Source organism: Ptychodera flava, chromosome 14 (assembly GCF_041260155.1).
Source record: "Ptychodera flava strain L36383 chromosome 14, AS_Pfla_20210202, whole genome shotgun sequence".
In the NCBI taxonomy this organism is placed as follows: domain Eukaryota; kingdom Metazoa; phylum Hemichordata; class Enteropneusta; family Ptychoderidae; genus Ptychodera; species Ptychodera flava.
Genome location: NC_091941.1, coordinates 15,184,797 through 15,212,223, shown reverse-complemented (window position 1 = coordinate 15,212,223; position 27,427 = coordinate 15,184,797). Strand labels below are relative to the sequence as shown.

General features: G+C 36.7%; 2 protein-coding genes across 2 annotated transcripts in view; one reads left to right on the top strand and one right to left on the bottom strand.

Moving 5' to 3' along the window:
• LOC139149506 (alpha-(1,6)-fucosyltransferase-like) overlaps positions 1-11,215 on the bottom strand; it is a 65,421-nt gene extending 54,206 nt beyond the window's left edge. Inside the window, 1 exon segment of the mRNA XM_070721291.1 lies at positions 11,046-11,215. The gene's annotated coding sequence lies outside the window, so the exon portion shown is untranslated.
• Positions 11,216-11,695: 480 nt separating this feature from the next.
• LOC139149507 (protein max-like) lies at positions 11,696-25,561 on the top strand. The gene is made up of 5 exons (XM_070721292.1): positions 11,696-11,851; positions 11,946-11,984; positions 12,523-12,630; positions 18,734-18,857; positions 20,745-25,561. Exons 1-5 carry the CDS (start codon positions 11,813-11,815, stop codon positions 20,972-20,974), a joined length of 540 nt encoding a protein of 179 aa, XP_070577393.1. The 5' UTR covers positions 11,696-11,812; the 3' UTR covers positions 20,975-25,561.
• Positions 25,562-27,427: the final 1,866 nt, after the last annotated feature.

The window sequence follows — 27,427 nt, the reverse complement described above, 5'->3', positions numbered from 1 at the left end:
AACGAAGATGACAATCTTAACTTTAAACTCTCTTTTGTGTACTGTACTGTGATTTATTAGACTTATCAAGTGAAGTTATTCATCAACAAGTCCTATTTGGCAATCAGCAATTTGGACTGACTATAAAGTACAAATGGCCTGACATGACCTCCATTTATTTATGAGTAGCCCGGTTGACCTATTGCAAGTAATCTGCATTTTACGCTATCAAGCTTGTCAGTCGTACATGTACATACTACACTTAGTCTATTTTTGACTGTTGAGCTTTCTGATTGTTGGGGCAGACATGTTGGAAAGAATTTAACAATAGTGACTTAAGTGGTCCAGCTGGATTATCACTACTCTACTCTGAGCAAGGCCTTCATCCTCTCTCTGGTTGCCATAAAATGTTCGATGAACTTACGTGTACAGTCTGAGGTTGTCCAGGCATCCGAATCACTGCATTTCTGAACCAGTCCAACAAGCACACATTGCTGACAAAAACACTGATATTCGAGGTTGAACCGTGCCTTTTTTTCTGCAGAGAACAACTGGATCAGTGACATTCCTGAACCTTTGGCTAAAAACAGCACCCTCCTCATTGTGAAAACAAGCAAAAGTTGACCATATGGCAATTAATTAAACAAGCCGTACATGTATAGGCTCTGGCTCATTTTGCTAACACTGTTTGGCAATGTAAAATCAATGGTAGAAAGAAGAATTGATATTATTGAACAACGGAGTCATGTAGAAAGTACCCGTATTAGTATATGTAACTTAAGATTTCTTACAACTCAACAATCATCTGAAGGTACATGCACTGCTAAAACTTTGAATGTACTCGCCCTGTATGAATATGTTGGCCTAACAGAAAAATTCTTTCAAAATTCGCTTCTCTAATCATGTACACTCTTTCACCAACAAGAAAGACAGTACAGAACTTTCTGAACACATCTGGAACCTAAAGAGCAAGAATATACAGCACACCACCAAACTGGTCAGTTTTGTCCCATGGACTGCATACAGCAACCAAAAGATGTACCCTATGTCTGGCAGAAAAATTGACCATCATCAATGCTGACAAGTCCAACCTAAAGAAATGATCAGAACTCATCTCCAAATGCCGGCATGAAAACAGATACTCTCTTTTGAACTACCAGGTCCCTTCTCCTGGAATGGAACCATCCTTCTCATCAAACACATTATGTGGCAACGCCTGTGATGGTAACAAGAACACGCAGAACCATGTGCGGAATAAGAGAAAGAGAGCAAGATCAATTGAACAATTGGTCTCATGATCGCTAAAGAGGATACATGATGTAGTGAGCAAATCTGAATAACGTCCAAGTTCTGATTTCAACTTTTCATCAATTTTTACTGTAAAATGCTTTGCCAAACAGGTATTCAAGCTGTTTATAGTGTGTGTGTGTGTGTGTGTGTATGTGTGTGTGTCTGTGTCTGTGTATGTGTGTGTGTGTGTGTATATGTTGAAACTTTTTGTTCTGTAGCACCTGAGGAAGTCCTACTTTAGGACGAAACGTTGTGCAGATACAATAAACTATTTGAACCAGCAGATTGGTATGTGTGTAATACTATAAATGAATATATCATATATATATATATATATATAATATATATATATATATATATATATATATATATATATATATATATATATATATATATATATATATATATATATATATATATATATATATATATATATATATATAATATTCCTGTATGATAAGCTACTGACAACATTGAAACCCTGGTATCATTTGAACCATAGTACAATAATAAATTAGATGGAAAAAAATAAATTTCAAGAGTGTGATCATACAATAACACTCCAGAAGATGCTGGTATGAGTGTCCCATTACATTACGCATCATTAGCAATCATCAATCAATTAGCATGGGGAGCACACTGACCCAATGTAAATGGTGACAATGGCATTTGTAGACACAGAGCACAATAGCTGCTGGCAGAGTATTTATTACAATTACAACCATCTCTGACCCGGATGATTGAAACCATTGGTGACGGTGAAAAGCAAAGTGCTTTTTGATTTCAATTTTTTTTTCGAATAACTGACTTCAATGAACAAAAGCCACTTCACAGCCTACTGTTATCTCACCATGAATTAGCGGAATAACAAATGGGGAATTTTACAGCATCCAAGAATAAACGATAATATCATACCAATTGACATTATTGATAGTACATCATTACCGGGCAAGCATTGCAGTACTGCATGGTAGGATATTGTCAGAACACTACAGTACTGGTTTTGCTTCATATTTTATTTGTGAATGATACATGATAATTTCAAAAAGCATCTATGCAGGTACTGTACCTTACTTGACATATAGAATGCCCTTCAAAAGGCAGGATAATATTACAATTGTCGTCTCGGAAATACACACAAAAATGAAAATTTTACAATATTCATGTAATACCTTGTCGTAGGTATAGTTTTTTTGTTTCTCAACAGTTCCGCTATAAACTTAGTAAGTTATGTTTGCGTCTATGATGTTACACCATACATCAATAACACTCCAGGGCAGGGCCCTCTCTGAGACTCAACCAAGCACGCAAACCATGTGTATGTGTATTACACACAACACATGTTGTCCATTAGATATGAATGACTTCCAGAGAAGCGATACGTACCACTCTGAATGCAATTTGAAAAGATTGAAAAAAGGTCAACGGTTTCTATCCTGGGGACATGAATGCTCACTTCCTACTGAAGTGGGATTAATAATCCATGGCTTGCTACAATATCGGAAGTTGAAATGGAAATATCTGATTGTTAGGCTGTCTGTAAATTGTATTTCACAGTTTAGCAGGAGAGTGTGAATGGACAATTGAAAGCCGTAAACAGTAGATACGGTATACCAGCGCCAATGTTTTTGAAGTTATCATAAATCTTGTTTTGGTCTTCCCCCTTTCCAACTTTTTCTGTAATTATTTTAAATTTCCTGTCAAAGCAACAATATACTGAACTTGATAAAAAAGGTGGTAGATTTTTACCCAGCAACAGTAACTTACATACACAAATCTAACAAATGAATCATGTCAAGACATAATTGTCACATTCTGGTACCGCAACCATAGAATTTCAACAAGACTCTGAATACAGTAATACATAATACATGTCTAGCTAGTGCAGAGTGTAAATGAGACTGCTTCTGAGACACTACCTGCTCAACTTCTGTTGTCACATGAACGGGTGCATGTAATCTGGTTGCCATGTTACCAATATTGAAATGAAAAAATGTACACTGGAAACAAAACACAACAGGGTTTCTCAGCAGGTATGTATTAACAACCTGATGTGTATGCCCAACAGATGCTTATCAAACTAAAACAGCCATGCAAACCAACCCTATGAAAGCTAAAAAATGTGAAACCAGACTTGATAAAGCAAGCAAATTAATGCAACAATAAGTAAAATATTTCAGTCTGTTGGCCAGTATAATTAATTGAAACATGATCTATTAACTGATATTTTCTTTTCATGTACTATCTCTCTCCAGGTATAGAGAATACAGAATAGGGTTCGAAGTGAAAACCTGAAAAGCAGGCAGGAAAAATTTGAGTAATAATTTACAAAGTGCTTGCATTGAAGACACCAATCATCTATTCTATTGCATCACCAGCCTTGTCAGTCTGACTTTTTTCCGAGGCAGTAAGTTCCTAAAATATGGATTGGATACCATTAAAAATCTTCCTTTTTCTGCCTGTATTCTATTGAAATTTTGAAAACGGTGTGCATGCTTTGGACTGGTGGAACTACAAAACAAAATAAAATATGAAGCGCTTCTAATAACAATTTTAATGTTGCACGATATGTGAACAAACTCTTTGTCCATCATATGCGTTTTTTAATGCCTCAGTCTGACATAGGAGGTGTGATCATACTGGCTTGATTAGTGACACACCAATGCACACAATCATAAATTCCACACACGCCTGTGCATTAGTTCACTTTATCACCACAGCAGCAGGTGATCAGTATTGTATATTAACTCCACCAGTTGCCATTCAATATTTAGTTTATAGAAAGCCTGCTGGATAACTGGTGATTTTTGTGAAGAAATATGCCGCCATTACCAATGTAAGGTTGAATCAAAATATTACATTTGACTTCCAAGTTCTCTATTGCTGATTAAACTCCCGTAGACAAACTTGTATCAAATTTTCAATCACAATGATGCACCCTGGGAAGCACTGGCTGAGCACAAGCAGGTAGCCATCTTGTACATTTTTGTGACGTTCATTGACATAAATAAGCAGTAGACGCCACGGCACAGGGGGTGGGGCATGGGGAAGGTGGGGATAGGGGAGGACATAGAGCAGAAGACACAGGAAAAATGTCCAATAATGTTGCTGTTTCTTCCTAGAATTAGTGTATTAGTTTATTATTGATGTGTAGAAACACTTGGACCTGGCGAAATTTGTCAGATATTTATATATTATAGAAAAGTATAGTATAACACTCTTATCATTAAAAGGTATACGTGTTGGCCAATAAATACATTGAAGTAATAGCATTGTGTTAGCAAATTTTCAGGTGAACTTCAGATTCAATCAGATGGGGAAAAGTTTAACAGGTAGTGGGGCTAGAGAAATCAGAGTCTCATCAAAAGAGAAATTGTCATCGCTGCACATTGCATGCATTGAGAGGTACTGTTATTGATAACGTCCATGGGAATGGAAATTTACAAAGTGACTATATTAATTAAACTGATATTGTTCAAGCAATTTGGTCAGTGATGACATGAGAATTTCCTTTCCTCTGAAATCAGTATTTTTATCTGAGCAACAACAGCTAGGCTTTTCCTACGGAGCAGGATGAGCAGAACGGGTTTTACGTTCCCGTTCCGGTAATCCCATGGGAGATGGCACAATTCATCATGCGGAGATCCCAGTGGACTGATTCACCTATAATGTTCATATAGAGCTATTAGCCTTAACCTTGAAATATTCAACATTTCCTTTCAGTATGCAGATACACACTTTAGAAAGCGTTAATTTATCCAGAGTACTGTCATCTTGATATTGTTCACTTTGACGGTTCTGCTAATAAATCTGTCACACGCAGGGTAATTGATGGATTTAATAATATTTCAATTGAATCTTGTCTTTAGTAATGTTCCTAATTTTCTTTAAGGGCATATGGTCAAGGCTGGGAAACAGAACACAGACCAATTCAAACCGTCAAAGACCAATGTCTTTGAAGACGAGCACCTGTCAATTAATATGAGCAGAACACACATCAGAAACACAACTTCAAAAGATTATAATTTATGGCTAGTCTCCATACTGTGTCGACTTATCATTTAGTTTTCAAAGTCTTACCTTTTATGCAAATAGAGATTTCAGGGTTTTTTTACTAAGAGCTACATGTAGTACGCAGGATTCCATACCCATGGCATTTTGAATTTCAACGACTGTGAATTTGAGGCTTTTTGCTTTTGAATAGTAAAAACTTGTAAAAAGTGACTCCTGATTTTTCATTATGATTGAATATGTATATGTACCTTCCAAAATTTGAATAAAGGCTTGAAGCTTCCATTTTCAAGGTATATATATGGTATGTATCTATATAGCTCTGACCTACATGATGTATATGTCCTTGTACAGTCCCGTATACATGTACTTCCATTAACGCCTCTCAGCCTTGTATTTTCAAGTCCCCTGGCTCGGCAATTTTAACACTTATTGAAGCAAGTACATTAAACATGCAAATTCCTGCACTAATGGACCTGATAACAATCCGTGTGTTTTGACCGCCAAATATATGTCATTCCTCAACCACTGGTGACCTGGTTCAGTGTGCTGACTCTGTCAACAAGATTAAAACATATGTCAAAGGATTTGGACAGTATCATCTTTGTGTCCCCTCCTCCACGCACGAATAATAATGATTTTTTTCTGATCCATATTTGATCCCAGTATTATGGAATCACACTGGCCCAACCAGAGTGTAGAACATGGACACGTTTGTGCATGTAGGACAGGCATCTGTCCCATCAAAGACTTGGCCAATCATGGATGCCGCTTGTTGTTACATATCTTGTGTTACTACCACTTCGTTGACACGTGTCATGAACATGCTTTCATTGTTCACAGTGTACCAGCACAGTGGAAGTGATACTCTGATGTGAATCGATAAATATAATTCTTTTTTATTAAAATCACCTGGCTCAATACATGCCTTGCATAAGAATCACACAAAGTTTACAACAGCTTGTATAAAACACGCACAATTTACATTGACTGAGCCACATGAGTACTCTGAAAGCAGTTTTGACGTCAAACTAGTATTGGACTTTGCATTTGAAATGATGGGAAATCAGGAATATTGATAAAAACTTATGCAGAAGTTTTCAGCGAGCCATAAAAAATTATGGATAAATGTCATAAGATGTAGACACTGATTACAGTAGGACGAATTTATATTCCTTCATTTTCACCTGTCTGTGTATGTTGAAAGACAAGATAATCAAAATCTGGGGAGTTAATCAAAATCTGGGAGAAATTTGGTACAGGAAGTAAGAAAAATAGAATTGTATATAACAAATTTTTAACATATATTATCATATTTATGCGTTTATTTTAAGCACTGGTCACATAATCTGAAAGTTTATATATTGGTCCTGGTACTGAGATTGTGGTATGAACATATTGACAAGCTGACATGAGAGATTTTATTGATGTTATTCTTGGATTCTAGTGAAACAGCTGGGAGCTACAGCACTTATCATGTGTGTACAACAGATACCCGAGCGATTTACAAACACACCAGAGTTTTCAATTCAAACAAGGCTGCCAGCTACTGGGCCTCAGTGTTTCACAACATCAGATGTTTGGATAAGTAAAACTGACACACATCAATGAGCCGGCCTTGTTGTATGACAGGGGGCACTTATAAACAAGTGTATATCATGGGGCATTGGGGTGGGGGAAATTGGGCAAGTGTAATTACCCTGTTTATGGAATATAATGATTCTGGCCTTGTCATAGCTTTCAGCAGATTCTTTTCACAGATGCCAAAACAAACTGCAAAATTAATGGAACAATAACATTAAAGGTTATAACAGCATTCTTCAATTTCTTTTTCACACTGTCATGCATGAAACTCCTGAGCAAATGTAATATTGTTTTAATATCAGCTTCATTATCATTACACTGAAAAACAATGTGACTGGCATGTTTTTTTTTGAATATGGCATATTACCAGCGACATTTATACCAACCTGTTATATTTTTTTCAATGTCACTTGCATGAATATAAAGCGAACCTCTTTCATGAGGAAATGACCACACAACACTCACAATAGTCTTCTATTTCTGCCAAAAATTTCTGTGCAACAGTTGAGTGGGTATCAGCGCATTCCACATACATCCGTAGACCTGCATAATTTGAGCTAAATTTATTGCTGGGTGTATTATGAATTGCAGAGCCCCATGAACAACTGCACCCCCAGCCTTCTTTCTTTCCAATTTTACAAATTTTATATTATCTTACCGCTGCTCACAGCATTGAAAAAGGGGCAGAATTCGATCACTTTACATTTGTGTATTGTTTGATATGATTACTGGATACATGTCTGTGTCAAGAGAGAAAAAAAAATCTTGACACAAAAGCAGTATAATTCTGCTATGTCAACATCATCCGGTACATCTGTAAACACCATCTTGTCCGTTCAACATATTTTCAGTATAAAATATGAGAACTGCGGGAGTGTTGTACTGTCACTTAACCAGAGTACGGTACAGCAGATGTCTCCCCATTCAAGCACTGATGACACTTTGGCATATTGCCTGTTCTAATTCCCTTGTAATGTGCGGGGTCAAATAAAAGGATTGAATACAAAATGTTAGACTAACTGATAAATAAAAGTTAATGGGACAAGTTATGTCTATTTTCAGTGAAACTGCCAAAGGGCCGCTGTCATAAGATTAGTGTAGGATAAAAACATTTTACAATGATGGTTTAAGCTTGGTGACAGGGGATTTTGATCTTTAAGAAGCTGCAAGCTGGCAGAAAAACAAGTTGCTTACCATGGTATCAAATTACTTGTGAATAGAGCCCTGCTCCATTGACAATACTATCACCAATATCACATTGGGTATCAAGGGAAGTAGAAACATGTGGTATGATCTGAGAAAAAAATGGGGAGGATTGTTTGTATTATTTAGTAATCTCATCTGGAGACTTTGATGCCTTTCCTTGTAGTTCTTTCAAAAGGGGTTTTTTAAACAAGACTGAACAAAGTAAAATACATGCAATCTAAATTTTTCCCATTGCCCACAATGTTTCTCACTTCCAAAAAAGTTGTATTCCAAAGGGTAATTTACTGGACTCAGTGCACCTCCTGCACTTTGCACTTTGCAATGATTTTGCCCACAGCATCAAAATCTGGCAGACCAATCACAGCAAAGCATCACACGCAGTGTCCAGAAAGCCATTTGTTGATGAATCTGAATAAGATGATCATACAAGGGGGACTTTACTTTTCCCCAAACAAAAACCAACAAATTGGGTATTCAACTTAGTGCCTGTGGTTATAATTATCAATGCTGCCCTAATGACCGAGGGAGGTGTACTTATTTATAGAGACAGTTGCTAATTATCACTGTATTCATAAAAATAAGCTGGCCGCAGATTCTTATATTAGAGCCCAGGTAGAAATATGATTTTAAAAAGCGTGGGTGGACAATATCACTGACATTATAGAATGAAAATCTATGAGTGAAAAAATCATAAATGTGAGCATTTGAAGGGAGGAAGGAATAGGCAATTCTGAATTGAACTTCATGGTGGTATTCATAAAGGAACATAAGGAGTGATTGGAATTGAGAGGAAGTACATTACTGACATGTCAAACTGGCCCAACACACTGGCAAGAAAGCGTGCTAGGCAGTTGCTCCACTGAGTCATAGCATTCTTTGAAGGGTTGGAGCGTAGAAAGACGGCGGATTGTCTCATCAAGACCAAAGCAAGGTGAGAGAAAGCCAATGTGTATCAAAGACTGGTGCAAAAGGCTATTCACAGCTTCTTTACCTGTGAGAATGTTACTGCACTGGATCAATAAATCCACTTGGTGAATTAATCCCAAATGATTGAAGCTCATACTTGAGGCCGGTTTCATGAAAACTTATTAACTGAGGTGTGCCATAGCCTGGCAAAAATATAATTATTTATCTGGATCAAGATCAATTGAAACCAAAGTATTTTAGGTACATATATATCTAATTCTCTATGCCACTATTTTTACTCTCCTAAATCAGTTTAACTTTACCTATAGGTTTGAACAATTTTGCAAGCATTGTCATCATTTCAGCTGGACCTCAATTTGGGTCTATTCAATATTGTGGAGTAAATCATAGACAGTGGAGGGAGGGTCTTCCCCCCTCCACTGTCTATGAGTAAATGAACAATAGATTAAACCTATCATAAACTGTTCAATGATTTTTTCTGGAAAACCAGTTTATTTTCTTCCGAAACACCAGCTACCAGTATGCCACACACTGTGCAACAAAAGTTCACCAAAATCTTTGTCTGTAATTGACTAATTTGAAGTAGAAGACTTCAACTTCTCTGTTCACATCAATTTTACACTATCATCGGTAAAATGTAAATGATGAATAAGAATGGAGTGGTACCGAAAGTACCTTCATGGAGTGTTTCATGGTTTGTGAAAATGAAATTTTTAATTATGATAGCAGTTCATGCTAACATTAGTATATGAAACATCGCCTGGCCGCGTGGTCTAGATGTACACATTGAAAATAACACACACACACACACACACAGAGGTAAAGGTAAGGGTAAAAGTAGTCTGATGATTGTAAGATGTATGAAACTGTGAGTAACATAGATCATTACTTTGTACTTGAAGAGATTTATATATATATATATATATATATATATATATATATATATATATATATATATATATATATATATATATATATATATATATAGTGTATTAGTATTAATTCACTTGTTGTAGTGTCATACCTATACATCATGTCAAGCTTTTATGTTGCTCAGCTATAGCATTTAACATGTCACAGATTGAAACTACATGTATGCAGTGTGTGTATGGTATATGTGTATGTTCATAGCGAAGAGTGCATAATGTTGGTGATAGTTATCATTGCAAATGCCATGAAGAGTGTTATGTCAAACAGTGTTATTTATTGATTGTGGGTTTATACTCAACGAGTGATATTTGATGGAAACGACAGAGATACCATTACCTTGTTAGTTCTTCAATCATATTGTATAATGACTGACATCTGTCTCAGGGAAAGTTTACACTGCTCCATCCATGACGGTGATACCACACAACAATGAAGCAGTGTTTCAGAATTCAATTGAATAATGGCCATGCTTCTTGGCTTGCTTTCCCTATGCTTTTCCTCTCACAGACTTAAAAAAATAGTACCTTTGACCACGGATCACTGAGTGACTGTATTTAGGGATGATTCTGTGTGCATTTTAGGGATCTCCACTACACTTGCAATATCCATCAATGCACTATCACGGTAAAATGCCTATTTAACTCTGAAAACAGGGCACCTACATTGTACAAGGTAAACCTGTCCATTAAATCACACATTAGTTTACATACTGGAAACCCTCCACCACGTTTTCAGAGCTGAAAGTGTCACTTTTTTGCTCGGGAGCCTCACACAGCTGAGTGAGAGGGTGAAGCCGGGATGCAACAATCGTCCTCAGACTTGCGCAGAGTTTTAATCCCAAGTATTTCTATTGGCACAATACTTGCCTGGTGTTTGAAGTGATGGGGAGCAGCGACTTCTCCGGAGCTCCATAACCTTTACCAGTGATGCTGGTATGGTAAAGTGGAGAAGTTGATGTTGCACGAGTTTTACTCGGGGCATTGGTTGTCTAGGAGTGCGGATATACTGGTATGGGATATGGCCGGTTCAGGTTGTCGCCGCACACTGCAGGAAGAGTGCAGTGTCTGGGTGGGTATGCCAAGTGGCATACTCGAACTACTATAGTGAAAGGAACTCACCTCGCTACACTGAACTGTCTGACATTGACCATATGAAGAAAACATATGAATGTTAGTCCTGGTCATCAAAAGCCCCAGCAAGGTGATGAAGCTCATTTACAGTGGTACTTCACGAGGATGTTGCTTCACCCGATGGAACAAATCCTACGTAAAGCGCCATCTTGCGGCTGATTGAACTGGAGTAAAGTAATGACGATCGCACGTGCTGACTCCCTAGGTGTATTATGATTATTTTTAAACCCCTAAAATTATACAGACAGTGACATTACCAAATTTTTCCTATATTTTTAAATTGCTCCCTACACATTCCATTATTTATTTTAAATTAACAAATGACATCAAAATCGAGTGAAAATATTCGACAATTTTATCTCAACGACATTCGCACAGTGGTGTTTACGCTGTCATCGATACGATACACCATCTGAAGAGTGTATTATAAATACCTCCGCAATAAAAAAGTCCTTCAGATGTCGGAAAATGAACATTACCCGAGAATCAGGCAATTTTTTTCTGCTTTTACTTTAAGCACATTTTTTTCCTTGATATAACTCTATTTTTTCGCAGAAAGGATATAATTTCTACACACTGCAGAATTCTCGAGGTCGGGTCCCGCGGATGTATATATAATCAGCTGATTACAAATACACGTGGGTAGGTTACTCGTCGCATGTTTTCCGCGTGGCGTTGTTTAGACGCCATTTTAGGGAGTCGTCCATAAGAACACTACGCTGGCTATCGGGGAAACGTCAAGACAAAACATCAAAATGAGTGATGATGAAAGAGATATCGACATTGAAAGCGATGTTAGTAACTTTCTATCTTTGTGATCACCATCATATTGAAACGTTTTCTCGGGTTTATCGATTTTTTTAACGACATTTGTATTTTTTTCTGTAGGACGAAGACCCCAGTACCCCTCCTAATTGCAGGAACGAGGTATGTGCGTGTGTGTGTGTGTATACAAGGTCACGTGCGCCCAAAAGTGGTTTTGGCCGAAATAAATTAACTCCACAAAAACATCGAATACACTTGGCCTGTGATGTTTCGCTCTGAATTCATCATGACTTCAGTGAATGAATTTTTCGTGTTATTGCTCGTCTGTTTCAGCAAAACAAATCGAATCAGCCCTTGTGTGATCACTCAGTTTGCTCGGTTGCCGGCGGTCTACGTGCAGAATTATAGATTTTAATTAATGAAAGCTCGTCAAATTTCCAATAAGGCAAAATGCTTTAAATAAATGGGGAAAATACATAATAAACAACACCTTATCAGTCATGGCTGGTATACCGGAAAACAAATCGTTTTTAGGGGTTCCCGGGAAAAAAAAATAAACACCGAACGGGAATGTCATCGCTCAGATGTATCACATGTGCTCTTGTTTACGATGTGTCACCGTACGTAAGGCTGAAGGCGGATGCCACACGATCGCCATGTTGTGTCAGCGTGACTTTCTTCTATTTTTCGTCGTTTGCAGGCTGAGAAGAGAGCACACCACAATGCTCTTGAACGCAAACGAAGAGATCATATTAAAGACAGCTTTAACGGTTTGAAGGAATCCATACCCACACTCCAAGGAGAAAAGGTATGTACATAACTGTTGATCTCTAGGTAGGGTCAGTGGAGTTAAACACCGAGGTCGAACCTCGCGTCAGTCCGATCTAAGAGCCTCCGTCGGTGACGTGCTTTGAAAACTTGTTCAGACTGTAACTACATCATTTGGTCTTTAATTTTATGCTCTTGAGTTGCAGTTTATGGAGTTGTCAAAAGTATCCTTTGCGGTACACAGTAAAATCTCTTCATTAAATATCGGTATATTTACAGTCGGACATTTCATAAGCTATTTGAATCAAAAGTGGCTGCCGTCACCTAACCATCTGTTGCTATGTATGCCGCTGCCTTGAGTCTGTTCTGTGCATAATTTACTCATTTTGCATTACTCATTCTTTTCATATTTCTACATTTTCACTTGTAATAATAGTTTAAATAGATGTTTTTGACGACGTCAAAATTTCAAATTAACATCGGCCCAATGCAATGTGCGGCTTTTAAGATCATGACAAACTCAGCATCGATGAAAGGCGTGAATGCAGTTTCTGTGACAAGCTTTGGAATATGTTGATAATAACCTAGTTGACGGGTAATGTTATTGTTGTTGTAACTGACACATTAGAAATGTGAATGCATAAATTCCAAAGAGAACGATCACCTTTCTCTGTTTTCATCCTAAACTCAATAATAGGGCTTGGTGGGTTAATAGTATTTAGATTGTATAGGAAAAAGCCAACCCTTTTGTCACTGTATAATAATATGGCCAAACATGACTGTCTGTTTGCATGAGAAAGTCTGTCAACTAGTGCCCTATGTGGGGTACTACTTTTTTTTTGGTAGAGATTGACCCCTGTCAATGAACTGACTATGCCTAAGGCTCATCAAGTTGTAGCACAGCTTTTGGAAAACTGGAAACCTTTTGTGTTTGAGTCATTATTGTCCAGGGTTTTTAAAGGGTGAATATTGAGAGTTTATAACTACAATTTATGTGAGTGCCTAAATTTGCCTATGCAAAAAGGAGAATAGCATTCAGCATTAGCCATGGCATATGCTAGCATATACAAACTATACAGATGTTTGCATATATATATATTTGCAGCTTAATGCAGATCTTTTGTACTGTATGAAGTCTTTATACATAATCCTGTAAAAGACTGTATTGTGTAAGTTGTGCAAATAGAATTTTTCCATGCTAAAATGGTGGTGTTACCATATAATGCGGAGTCAAAGATTGTAAATTCACTACCATGCAAACAATGCATATCAACTTCACAGTTATATTGATTCTATTATTACTATGATCCACTGACTATTTTGAATTGACTTTACTAGGGGAGACCTCCAGTCGGAGAATCAAAAATGCTTGCGTGGTGCTCATGAATTTGCATTTGAAACAAGTTAGACTGTGTGGCAATCTGTATCCAGCTGCTATACCATTACCATGCATGAGATTGACAGCAAGTGAAATTGATTTTTATAGCCTGGAGGCTTTCCACAAACCATTGTTCTGAAATGGGCTCAATTAGATTAAAAAGAGAAATGTATGGCATAATGAATTCTATTACACTGAGAAAAAAGACAATGGTCAGCTTGCATTCGGAAAGGAGGACAACTGAAGTGTGACAAGTGAAGGAATAAATATTGTGTACAAGTGTAAGGGTGATGTGGCAGGGAGAATGTGTATGTGGGTACATGTATGAGCCGTAGACAATTGTTGGGATTATGTACCATACCCTACATGCATCAGAATTTGGGAAGGTCAGATTTGCATTTCCTTCCCATGCTGACAACCAGTTTATCAGCTGCAACTTAACATGGAAGTGACCTCACTAAACATTTTGTTCCGCTGCCACCATTCAGGTATTTTGACAGCTTGCTCATGTGGCGGTTAGGTTATTTAGAATGTCAAGTATGCTTTTTTTGAAAGCTACTATAGACTATAGTCTATAGAAGCTATTGGGATGGGTATCCGTCCGGCGTCCGTCGTCAGTCTGTATGTATGTATGTATGTATGTTTGTGAGGCGTCCGTCCACTCAAATATCTTGAGAACCGCAGTACTTACTGATTTGATATTTGTTGTGTAGATGAAAAATATGATTTTGAGAAACTATTTTTTTTAATTTTTTGATATTATTGAAAATAGGCAAATTAATGCCAAAAAAGGCGTTTTTGGTAAAAAATCTTCTTCTTCATAACCGCTGGTCAGACAGCGTTGTTATTTGTATACAGGTCCCTAGGGGTAACCCAACTTAGATTTGTTCAAGCTGTGATGAAATATGCAAATCTGTATTTTTAAGGAATTTTTTTGTCATTTTTGGTCAAAATTTGACTTACATTGTATGTAATTCTTGTACTGTATAAACCCTATCAATTCACCCAGAAAAAATAATTAATATGATTTTAAATAATTGAATTATTAGGAAATCATCAAAGCCAAAATAATTTTATTGTAGAATTATCAGAAAGTTCAACTTTTTTTGACAGTTCATAGTGAAATGCTTACCATCTTGGAGGATTAAAACATGTAAAGGCAACTTTCCTGAATCCCAACTTTAACATATTCTGAACTGTCATTTATTGTGCCCTGTATGTTTAATATCTAAAGAAATGCTCGAAATAGTCAATAGAGATAGAGATAGAGAAAGTTCTAATTTCCATATATGGTTGACTTGGTAAGGATAAAATAAAATTCTTTTTGAGGAAAAAAATAGAGTGGTCAATTAAAAGAGTGGTCAAAGTGATAGGGTTTTTATGGTAAAGCTAGGCTGTAAGATTCCTCATGTGCTATTTATAGCAATTATGCAATCTGTGTAAACAGTGCAATGAAAGTTACATGATTCCTTATAATGCTTTGATGACCTTGAACTTCTTAAGTTTCAAACATTTGTCTCTTCAGTGTGCTTTCTCTGAGTATGTACAGTCTCAACTTATTCAACAGAACTTACTTACAATGTTAATTTGAAAGTTAAAATGTGCTTGGTTAATAGGATGAAAATACTGATACTTATTTTGTATCCATGTCTATAGTAGCTTCAGGGACTTTGCCCTATGTTTTGAAAGATATTGGGAGAATTTGGTGTGCTGTTCAACATTTTAAGAATCGATAACAAACTACGAATCAGTTCTGGTAAATTTTCCTCTCAAGTTACTAAAGTTTTTGAACATATACTGAAGCAAGGCATTCTGAGCCAAGTGCCCTATGTGCAGTTTTATTGTCACCAGCTTTTAACCAATTTACATAAATTAGGTGGAAATGTGTATTTTTCATGCTTTCAGGAGAATATAAAAATTATCAAATAAATTGTTACCCTCACTTTGTTTAAGGCTTACAAATTTAGAATTTGGAATATGCAAGGACGTACCTCCCATGTGGCAGTCAGGTACCAATTTACAGTCACAGACCAACTTTAACCTGTCAAAATGTGGCTGCTAGCATGATGAAATATTGTATCTGCAATGAAAAATACTTCACCTGTCCATTCCTAGAGCTTTAGTTGAAAAAAGGGGTGTGGTGAATATGGCACCACTGGTGACCATTAACGTATCAACAAGAATAAATGCATGGGTACTCTTGTATGTCAAAGATCAGCTGTGCCAGATAATGTAGGCTTTGGTAATCTTTCTCCCACCTCTATTACGTTATGTCTGTATTTAGAAACTTGTTATATGACATCAACCTGAAATGTGGAACCATATGTTGAAACAGTATAGTCAAGGGCCAGGCAGTGTTTCTGTTGGTTCTTCTCCAGTTCTGTGCCAAGGAAGATCCATAAAATGCATATTAAACAATTTGTATTGGTGCCTTAATTCTGTCAAGGCTCTTAAAATTTTGCAGTAAGGGGTTGCTGAATCAATAAAACCATAGACAGTAAACCCCTCACCTGTCTATGAATAAACGTATACTAACCGGTAGGAGTGAATCTCTATTTGACAGTACAGTGACCCAGTTCTAAGAAATACTTTATCTTGTTGTTGATGCAGAGCTTATCAGATAGGCTGATTGTCTGTTGTCATTCGCCCGTCTGTCCATTGTCTGTCAACATTTGGCACCTGATTTGAAACTGATGGTCTGATTGCTTTGAAATTTGGCACGCACATTCCTTTGGGTGACCTTACTTAGGTTTGTTCAAATCATAGACAAATTTGCATATTTGTATTTTTGAGACAATTTTTCCTGCTTCGGTGAAAAATTTTCTCCTCTCAAACCCTTGTCCAATTGCTTTGAAATTTGGTATGCAGTTTCTAGGGGTGTCCTTATCAGTTTTGTTCAAATTATAGTGAAATTTGAATTTTGGTGTTATTTTTTTCTGTTTTGGTCAAAAAAATCATCTTTGAAATTGCTTGGGACAATTGATTTTAGAGGTGATATTGAGGTTCCTTAACCTTACTTCAGTTAGGTTAGGTTTGTTCGTATTGTAATTATATTTGCATATTTTTATTTTTAGGGCAATTTTTGTCACTTTTGGTCATAAAGATTTTTCTCCAAAGCGGTTGCCTGATAGCTTCAATGTTTTTTTCTATAGGTTCATGGAGATGATTGAAATGTGATATATTCAAACTATGATGAAATCTGCAATTTTGTATTTTTGGGACAATTTTTTGCCATGTTTGGTCAGTTTTGTTTTCACAAAAATGGTTAGTCTGATAGCTTTGATATTCGGTTTATAGGTTCCTAGGTATGATCTACATGTGAATCTTCAAAAATTATGATGAAACTTGCCATTTTGTATTTTTGGGCTATTAAATTTGGTCCAGTTTTGGTCAAAAATTTATGTTGCTAAAAAACTGATCATCAGATAGCTCTGATATTTGGTAGATATGTTACATCGGATGATCTCAAGGTGATGTGTTCAAATTACAATTTAATCTTCTTTTGTGTATTTTTGCAGCTATTTTTGCCATTTTTGGTCAGGCCATCCTGAAATGAGCAACCAAAAATTTCCACCTTCTCCATCAAGTGTCACAAATACTTATTTTACACATAACACAGTGAGCTCTATTGGCCGCTAGGTTGCTTGTTTTCTCTCAAGCAGCCCCATTCTACTGAACAAAAGACATGCTGATGCACTGAGCCATTGTTTCTTATGCGAACAGTTTCAGTTGGATGTAGAAGTTCAAAAGAAATACAGTGTATCAAATTTCACCTGTGATTACACTTTTGTATTGAAAAATGGCTCCTAGAATGGAGTAAGTGAAAACATGCACGTCATCAGTGCATTTATATTTGGACTCCCAAAGAAGTAAATGGCATTATAATCACCCCAGCTGTAGCTTTATGCATGCATGTCAGTATCAGGAGTGTGTATGGCTGTATCTGTTTTCATGCCTGACCTCACCTAACCAAAAAGAGGCCGTTCAGTCACGCAGACCATATGTCATGCAAATGCTGACAACCATAAAATAGGGGCTTCTAGACAAGCAGTTTGGAATTGGCAGTAAGGTTTTTCCAGGGACCCAAGTGCCCAGGACTAGACATACTCATTCAGGTCAAACTGAGTTGTACTGAACATTTTGACAAAACATGTGCATGGGAATGTATCGTATAAAGCTCCTCCTGTATGTCAAAAAACACTAATAATTTACTATATGCAATTTTAAATATAAGTATTGACACAAATTGTCAGAACAGTGCGGCTTTCTGTGTGCCAGTTTTAGTTTCATAGATGTATTGTCAATTGTTATCAATCTCAATGGGTTATCAGTATGATCTTAAAGTTGACTCAGTATCTATGTACTATTAAAATATCTAACACTATCGTGATACAATACCTATTGTTATTAAATAACCCATCACTGTTGGTGGTTTGTATGTCTCAGTATGAAATTTACAATCAAAATTGGGTTCTCGTTTTCATAAAGAACATTAAACTGTCTGTATTGAATTGTAAATGTATGGACGGTGTGAGCCAGACAAAAAAATCGTTCTTGAAAAACTGCTTGCTTTGAGTCATTGACCTCAACAAGTGACATATGGTTGGAAGAGTAAACACCATTGTACCAATTATATCCCTGACATCATAATGGCACATGCTGCCTCTTGACGGCGCAGCACGCTTGGTTGACATTTGCCCACAGTCGTATCATGCCATATCTTGCCTCCGACTAAATATATGCATATATATCTTTCTGTTGACAGGCGTCAAGGGCTCAAATTCTGAATAAGGCAACAGATTACATTCAGTTCATGAGACGCAAGAACAATGCACATCAGAGCGACATAGATGATCTGAAGAAACAAAACGAAACGCTAGATAAACAAAGTGAGTCAGACTTTATTTGACATACTTGTAGATTTGTTCCAGTCTACAAGCTGCTACTCTTATCTATCAGGTCAAATGATTATTCCCAAATATAACTCGATGTTCAGTAACAAAATGACTACTCAGCATGTGTTGAGTGTGCATGATTGTATAGAACATGTAGGCTGTCATGCATGCAAAATGCTATCCATTATTGATGTTATCTGTTGTGTTTTGTAAACTGGCTATATTCTCATTGTCACTTTTACAATGGTCTGAAAGTCTTAAAGTACATTTTCTGTTAAAAAAGGGTTTTCTCAGTCCTCATAGAGGATCGCCAGTAACCCAATTCGTGGAGTTACCTTTAAGAAATAAACCATTCCTGTGAAATACAGATCTTTTCTGGTGATGCTTATATAAGGAAAAAAGTAGAAAAATAAACTGTGGAAGGACCATGTTGAATATAAAATCCAGCTTAAGGAATTTTTTCCCATAAGAGTTTGTTAGCAAACATAAAAATTTTATATCTTTGTGTGTGACTGAATTCCAGGCTTCCCACTTTGTCTTCCTTTGAAACAAGATGTATGATTAATAAAACATAGTGTGTTACTAGTATACACTGGTATATAGACATTGTGTTTATGTTGAAATGAAAAGAATATGTTCAGTAGTTTTAATTCTCGAATAATACACAGCAGTGTTTTCTGGAGTGAGTCACAAAAAATCCCTTGTAAACCTGCTGCTTACTTGAGAGGCAATTGTTTTGAAGTGTTTTAGCTATGCCAAGATGGTCATTTGTATGTCATGTGAAGTGATATTGGTAAACTTTTCATGGTGATTCATAGACACGCCCCCAGACACTCGGAATATGTGGCAGTACAATGGCAAGATGATTCAGCTAAAAATACACTGGATGACTGTGCTGTGTTGGGGTTTCCCCCATTGAGTAACTTTACAGTTTTGAGATCATAACTGAAGTGTGGAAAGTATTACTGCCACCTCAGGTCAGAGCCTACATGAAAAATTTATGATCTCCTCATCCGTATGCCTTTTGGTTGGCCCTTTATTGTTGAGCTGAATGATTGCACATAGGTGCAATGGAGTGCAAAGTTTAGCTGAAGCAAGGAAACCTGATCATTATGCAGTCACCCTTGTTTTTTCATACCTGTACTTTACAATCCTTAACACCATTTATTGTCAGAGCAATGCTATGCCATTTATCCAACCATGAACTAACCAACCATTTATCCAACCATTATTTGCGTATACAAATTATACTGTTAAATTAGAAATACAATTTTTACATACTCAGCCTATCATGAATATTGTGTCCAAGAGAAACAATTTTACACAACCTTGAAATACTCCATCTTTCAGTTTCATGCTGCAGCCTGTATGCACATTAAAGGAAGTTCATTTCCTAATACAGCATTGCTTCCATGGTCGACAATATAACATGACCTTTAGTATCAGCTATGTAATTTTTTGAATACAATTCTGCCCATTGACCACTTCACTATTGTTACAGGGATGAGGCAGTAGTCTGTTTGTCAATAACCTCCACTAACAATATGGTGGTGAATTGTAGATGATTTGCAACCTTGTTCAGCAGCCCACAGTACATTGTTTACCATACAATGCCATATTGTTTTGATACTCAGACTGGTACCGGCACAGAACTTGAGACCAGTGTCAACTCACATCCCATTACAATACGGTCTACCCTCACAGTATGTGTAGTATGATGTAACTTCACAATTCTCATACCAAGGACAAAATGCAGGATTTTACTATCGGCAGGATGTGTTATATACATACTGCAAATTCATAAGGTCATCACTGACGTGATGTGTGGGTGTGGGTGTGATGCTCATTTGACCTGACCCTGTGCTTTTACTTTCATTTCAGTTAATGCCTTAGAAAAAGCAAGAGCAACAGGTAATTACGATCCGTCAACGTTTGTGGATGTCGATGGGACACCGCTGTTCAAAAATCCCAAAGGAGGGACTGTATCAGCCTTTGACGGAGGCTCAGGATCAGATTCTGACTCCTCAGAAGGAACAAATTCTCAGGGACGGCGCAAAAGATTGAAAACATCAATACAGCTACAGAGTACAGTGACAGCAGGGAAGAGTTAGCTGTCTTGCAGCGAACTCCCTTTCGAGTTTTATTTTCCTTTTTATTTTCAAAACTTAATATGAAAAATACATTTGCACAAAAGTGTTAGACAAATCCTCTTTATTTCAATGCATGGAAAAAAAATTTTTTGGTAGATTTTTCTTTTCTGCATGTTTAGACAATGGAAAAGTGATGAACAGTACAACAGGATGTTGTACATGGGGAGGGTTTGTCATATTTTTGTGGTATTTTTTAATTCAGGAGCAAGCAAATTTATCCTTTGTCATAAATTGAAAACATTCCCTACAAAGAAATAATTTTCTTTTCATACCTCAGATTAAAGTAATGTAAAATTCCTACACCTCACATATAAGGAAATAAGTACCCTGCCCAAGAAAATCATTGATATCATTTCAAACTCTCATCTAATGAAATTCTGTGTTGCTTGCAAAACATGCTCAAAATAAAAGAGTTTGTATGGCAATAATCGCCATGCACTTGGCAAATTTGGGAGCTCCACAATTAATAAGTGCTAACATAAAAAAACAAATCCACTTTCTAGCTGGAATGAAAAGTCTAATAGCAAGCAAAAAAATTAATATTATTCACAATGCTTCTAATTTGCAGCTGACCCTTGAAAATTGTGTTCTGTTATGTAGATTCTAACTGTTGGGTCATTTAGATAATTTATTGAACTTTAGCAGGTGACCGTTTCGGATGCAGTATTAATGACATGGTCGAGTGCACTATTCATCCAGTGCCATTGGTATTTGATTAGCATAATGTGTGATACAATATGGCACAGGAAAATAGCAGCAGGATCCAAAAAGACCTTTCTGTACGAGTTCTGGCAACCTGTGCAATCAGCATCATTTGTTTGTTGTCAACATATCCCAGACCGTTTGCAGCGCTTAAAAGGAAGAAGTTTTCAGAACACGGCTTTGCATTTCAAAAACATTTCTTTGATGTGTATATCTCACAGGTCAAGGCAATTTAGACAGCAGGAGCACCTCAGTAGATTGTAAAATCACCAAGGTGGTGTAACAATCTGACGTATGTCAGTTTCGACCTGCAGGAGAAACACCGCTTAGAAGTTAGCTTTCAAAAATGCCACATTTGACAATAATCAAGTGTTTACAGTCATTTACTGAGAAAAAGAAATCATGAAATTTACCATTTCAATAACAACACCATAGATCTCTGCATTTGCATAATGATAGTGTAATGACATGGTACTCTATAGAAAATTCAAGTCAAAGATGTACTAGGCTACCCAACTTCAAAACAACACAGTACTGGTTCAGAATGGCCCTTCACAGTAACCTAGTACCTTGCTAAAGAAATTGCCTAGCCCTTACAATTTGTCTGCACATTTTAAGAATATATCACTTCAGGAGTCAAAGATGTCGGGTATTTTTAGTTACAGTCAATATTCAGATTATTACAGATAGTGACAGCAGACAAGTTTCAATCAATCCCACTTTCAGTGAAATTTTTGCTGTGGTGTGATCCACTCATTGACCATAAACTTAATCCTGAAATCAATAGCTAGTTACAGCAGTGCAGTGGCCATGGTCAAGGTCAAGAAAACTTAAAAGCCATTGTAGCTGTTGACTTGATGACCCCAGGTCATGTTGACATTATTTAAAAGTACATGTGCACAGAGCACAACAACTGATAACAGTTTAATGTAAGCAACAATTCCAGTTGTGCTTTGATTTGTAAAAGAACAATTCTTAGGCGTACATTGTACGAGGACAATTAGCTATGCACGATACGACAATGAAACTCAATGAGTTGCCAGTAAACAAGCGATAATTTAACATAACAAGTGACGAATTAACAATCTATGTTACCTGTACTCTGTGCCATGTCTTGCTACCTATAAATGATTCATGTTTTAAAAACCTCATCATGCAGTTGAAACTTTGCCTCTGGGGGCAGTTGTAGTTTCTGAACACTTTGAAACTCCAAAGCAATTCAAGCGCCAACATTTGGTGTATAGGGACAAAGCAAAGCAGGTATTTTACAGAAAACTCTTGTTAATTATACAATAGTGAAAGCCCCCTGTGCCATTCACAGAGCCACAGTCACTGTGATAGAAGAACTGTGACTGAGCCAACCTGTGCAGATACCGTCATTACTCCTGCAGACACAACACAGTGATTGTGTCCTTCAATACCAGCTTTCTAACCAGGCCCTTCCATAGTATTCAATGCAAGACAACAGTGTGTGTATATATATAATGTTTCCCTAGTCTCCCTTAAAGTGAATATTTATGCATGAATTTTCGTCAAGACAGCAAATGCTGCACCTGGATTTAAAGCAGATATTGAACTTGAGTATTGCCTGAGGGTGTATGTAGAATTGATAGATCTGTGATTTCTGTCATACCGTTGCTATGTCCCATTATAGACCATAAAAAAGAGGGTCTATAGTTCCATGAGCAAGTAATAGCCACTGTATACACATGGTATTATTGGTATTAGGGCAAGACCACACCATGGAGGTACCTATGACCATATTCACATGAGAAGATTCATGATGTACTGAAATCATACCTACTATTGTTTACACAAGTTTGTAGTGGCTGTGGTGGCTCCCATGCTATATCCCAGACCAGACTGGCAATCAGCCATTTCATCGCATCGTTTCATGAATTTGATACAGAAAATTGCCCGGTAGATCAATTGTACTCAACTACTGTATATTCCCTTCAGAACAACCAATGAAAGTTTCTCTCTCGTCCACTTCTGTGAAACTTATGATTCAAAGTTAACTCTGCCGTAAATCTGATGAAATATTGGAAATTTGTCAGTCAAGAGCATATCTAATTTTAATCACTGTAGCATTGATGCAGTTTAGGCACATGCCCAGTTTCTTTTATCATGTGTACACATTTTAATCCCTTTGTAGTGTTCTTTAAACACCTTTATGCAGAAAGAAAGTTTTCATCTCATTCAAGACCCCTGTTTATTGCAGAGAATGAAAAAAATATCTTTTCCGAAAAAAATGACACGATCAAGTGGTGATCGACTACCGTAGTTCAGGGATGACCATTTTGAATGTTACTCATGTAGGAATTTTTATGGTGCCTTGGGTTGTCTAAACAGAATCTCTTGTGAAGATTTTCAATTTTGTCACTTTTGAAGAACCTCTTTTGCATGCCTTGTCCATGTTTGAAATCACAGTGACAAATACAGCTGACTCTGAATTCAAAGATATGCAGCTTTTTTAGAAAGTCAACTATTGTGTTTAATTGTGTGATACTTGGCAGTGAGGACTGTTTTGCATTCATCATGGAGTGTTTCCATGGCGAATGTTATACATTTGCATGTGAAAATGAAACTAGAGAAGAATCCCGTGAAAGAAGTGTTTTATATTTCAGCAGGTTAATCTGTTGCCAGCTGTATTGTTAAATCGGGAAAAGTTTAAACCAGTGTGTGTCCCATCTGTTGGGTTCGTGAAATAACTCTTTTTATCTGTTCCATTCTTCTTTAGGATATCCCAACCCTGGTTAATCTGATTTTTTTTACAAATCCATGAATTGTAAGTTAACAAAGGGTCAATGTCTCGCCTTCCTAAGGCAGATAGGCCATGCTCTCAGAGTGTTTATGCAAAGTTTATACCTCCACTGCCGTCCTACATCTACTGTTGACAGGACCCTCTGGGAAGTGTTATTTTTTGCACACAGTTGACAAGATAATCATCTGATGAGGACAGTGTGATAAATTGTCATGGAGGACAATATATTCCCCAAGCGCCAAGTTATTTTTTACATGACACCCCTGGAGAGAGCACTTTGGCAGTTACTGTATGTATGTAAAATACTTTGCATATGCCCTGTTCAACACAGTACACCGTGCATGGCAACTTTTACCTGACCCTGTTTATTTGGTGCGTAATGATTTTCAGTGGTTTGAAAATTTTTAATTTAGCATTTGGATTGTATCTTCCCACCCTTTTGATGTACTACAAATGAAATTCCCCGAAGAACAGTCAATGGTTTGTTTTTGCCATCCTGAAAATCTGTCATGGAAATGTGTGGCTTAAGTAGCATTGAAGAATGTATTAAGGTTATTAATAACATGCAGCTATGAATCTCGTACTCTTTTAAGATAAGCAGACTGCTGCAATAGATTGTGCCAAACAATTCAGTCATTCCAAATACGAAATAAGAAATTAAACTTGAAGTTTTAGAATGCAGCCCCGAGAGGCTCACTTCTAGAGACGCAACATGCACCTGATGTAGAAAGTAGGTTATATTGGAAATGATGTTGTAAACTACCATCCTGAGATCCCTGTAGGAATAGGGTAATTGTTGTATAGAGCGTAAATATTTGAATGGGTATTTTAGAATTGTTAGTAATTGGTGATACCAGTGTAACAGGACACTTTCTTGACATCCTCCTTTCACGGAAATCCATTTTCCTTGTGAGACTGCTGATTGAAGTGCTAATACTGTTATTGCAATCTCTGTGTGTTCACAATTTTAGAGTAGGAATCACACAGCTATTTTGGTGTCTGGTGTATGGATTGTGTGTATTTTGCCACTACACTGTGCCCCTTGTACATACTTGTGAAATAAACTTGTATTGGTCAATTTAGGAATGAGTCCAGCGTCATAATTGAGATATGTACAGTAATGGGTATTAAGTAACTCTGTGTGTGTGTGTGGGAGAGGGGGGGAGAGAAACAATTTGTATCCATCGAAGGTAAATGTATTTCAGTATTGAATTGGTTCTTAACAAGATTGACTTTGATCACCATGAGAGTGATACAAAATCATTGTAATAGATATCCAGAAGACATAAAAAATAATCTCTGAGAACAGAGCTTGAGGCGCAAATAGTGTTACAATGGCTACTTAAAGTCACACTAATTTATGGCTCAAGCTACATATGTACAAGCTGCAACAACAGCCATGCATGCAACAACAAAATTTGTTTGAATTTCAAGCAACAGTGTCTGACATATGTCGCATGCGTGCAGCTATATTTAGTAATAAACCTGAAAACCACAATCAGTGCTATTACCAATCTACCGGTATATCCTGAATGACTGCACTACATCTGACGAGACTTGCTGCAGATGTTGATCAAACAAAGATTTACCAGTCAAGAATAGCATTTTGCAGTATCAATAGCTAATTAGAGGAAGTCTCTTCTGTACTGAACATAGGGCATTAAGAATTGCTTCACAGATGGCATTCTGATTTTTTAGCTACTATATAGACTATAGTCTATAGAAGCTATTGGGATGGGTATGCGTCCGTCGTCAGTCTGTATGTATGTATGTATGTCCGTTTGTGAGGCGTCCGTCCACTCAAATATCTTGAGAACCGCAGTACTTACTGATTTGATATTTGTTGTGTTGATGAAAAATACGATTTTGAGAAACTTTTTTTTTAATTTTTTGATATTGTTGAAAATAGGCAAATTAATGCCAAAAAAGGCGTTTTTGGTAAAAAATCTTCTTCTTCATAACCACTGGTCAGACAGCTTTGTTATTTGGTATACAGGTCCCTAGGGATAACCCAACTTAGATTTGTTAAAATTGTGATGAAATATGCAAATGTGTATTTTTAAGGAATTTTTTTTCCATTTTTGGTCAAAATTTGACTTACATTGTATGCAATTCTTGTACTGTATAAAACCCTATCAATTCACCCAGAAAGAAATAATTAATGTGATTTTAAATAATTGAATTAATTAGGAATCATCAAAGCCAAAATAATTTTAGAATTATCAGAAAGTTCAACTTTTTTTGACAGTTCATAGTGAAATGCTTACCATCTTGGAGGATTGAATCAACTTTCCTGAATCCCAACTTTGACATATTCTGAACCATCATTTATTGTAACCTGTATGTTATCTAAAAGAAATTGCTCTTAATAGTGTCATGATAGGGTGGTCAAATAAATAGAGATAGAGAAAGTTCTAATTTCCATTTATGGTTGACTTGGTAAGGATAAAATAAAATTACTTTTTGAGGAAAAAAATAGAGCGGTCAATTAAAAGAGTGGTCAAAGTGATAGGGTTTTTATGGTAAAGCTGGGCTGTAAGATTCCTTATGTGCTATTTATAGCAATTATGCAATCTGTGTAAACAGTGCAATGAAAGTGTTACATGATGCTTTTGATGACCTTGAACTTCTTAAGTTTCAAACATTTGTCTCTTCAGTGTGCTTTCTCTGAGTACGTACAGTCTCAACTTATTCAACAGAACTTACAATGTTAATTTGAAAGTTAAAATGTGCTTGGTTAATTGGATGAAAATACTGATAAAATAACCAGCTTAAGATTCTTTATAACCTTACAGATATGCTGGTTTTTTATGACGAAAATCTTGATTTAAGCAAGTCTTGTTTACTTTAATTAGAATGTAATTAACTCTCGTTTATTAGCTACTATAGACTAATATAGTCTTATAGAAGCTATTGGGATGGGTATCTGTCCGGCGTGCACTGTCAGT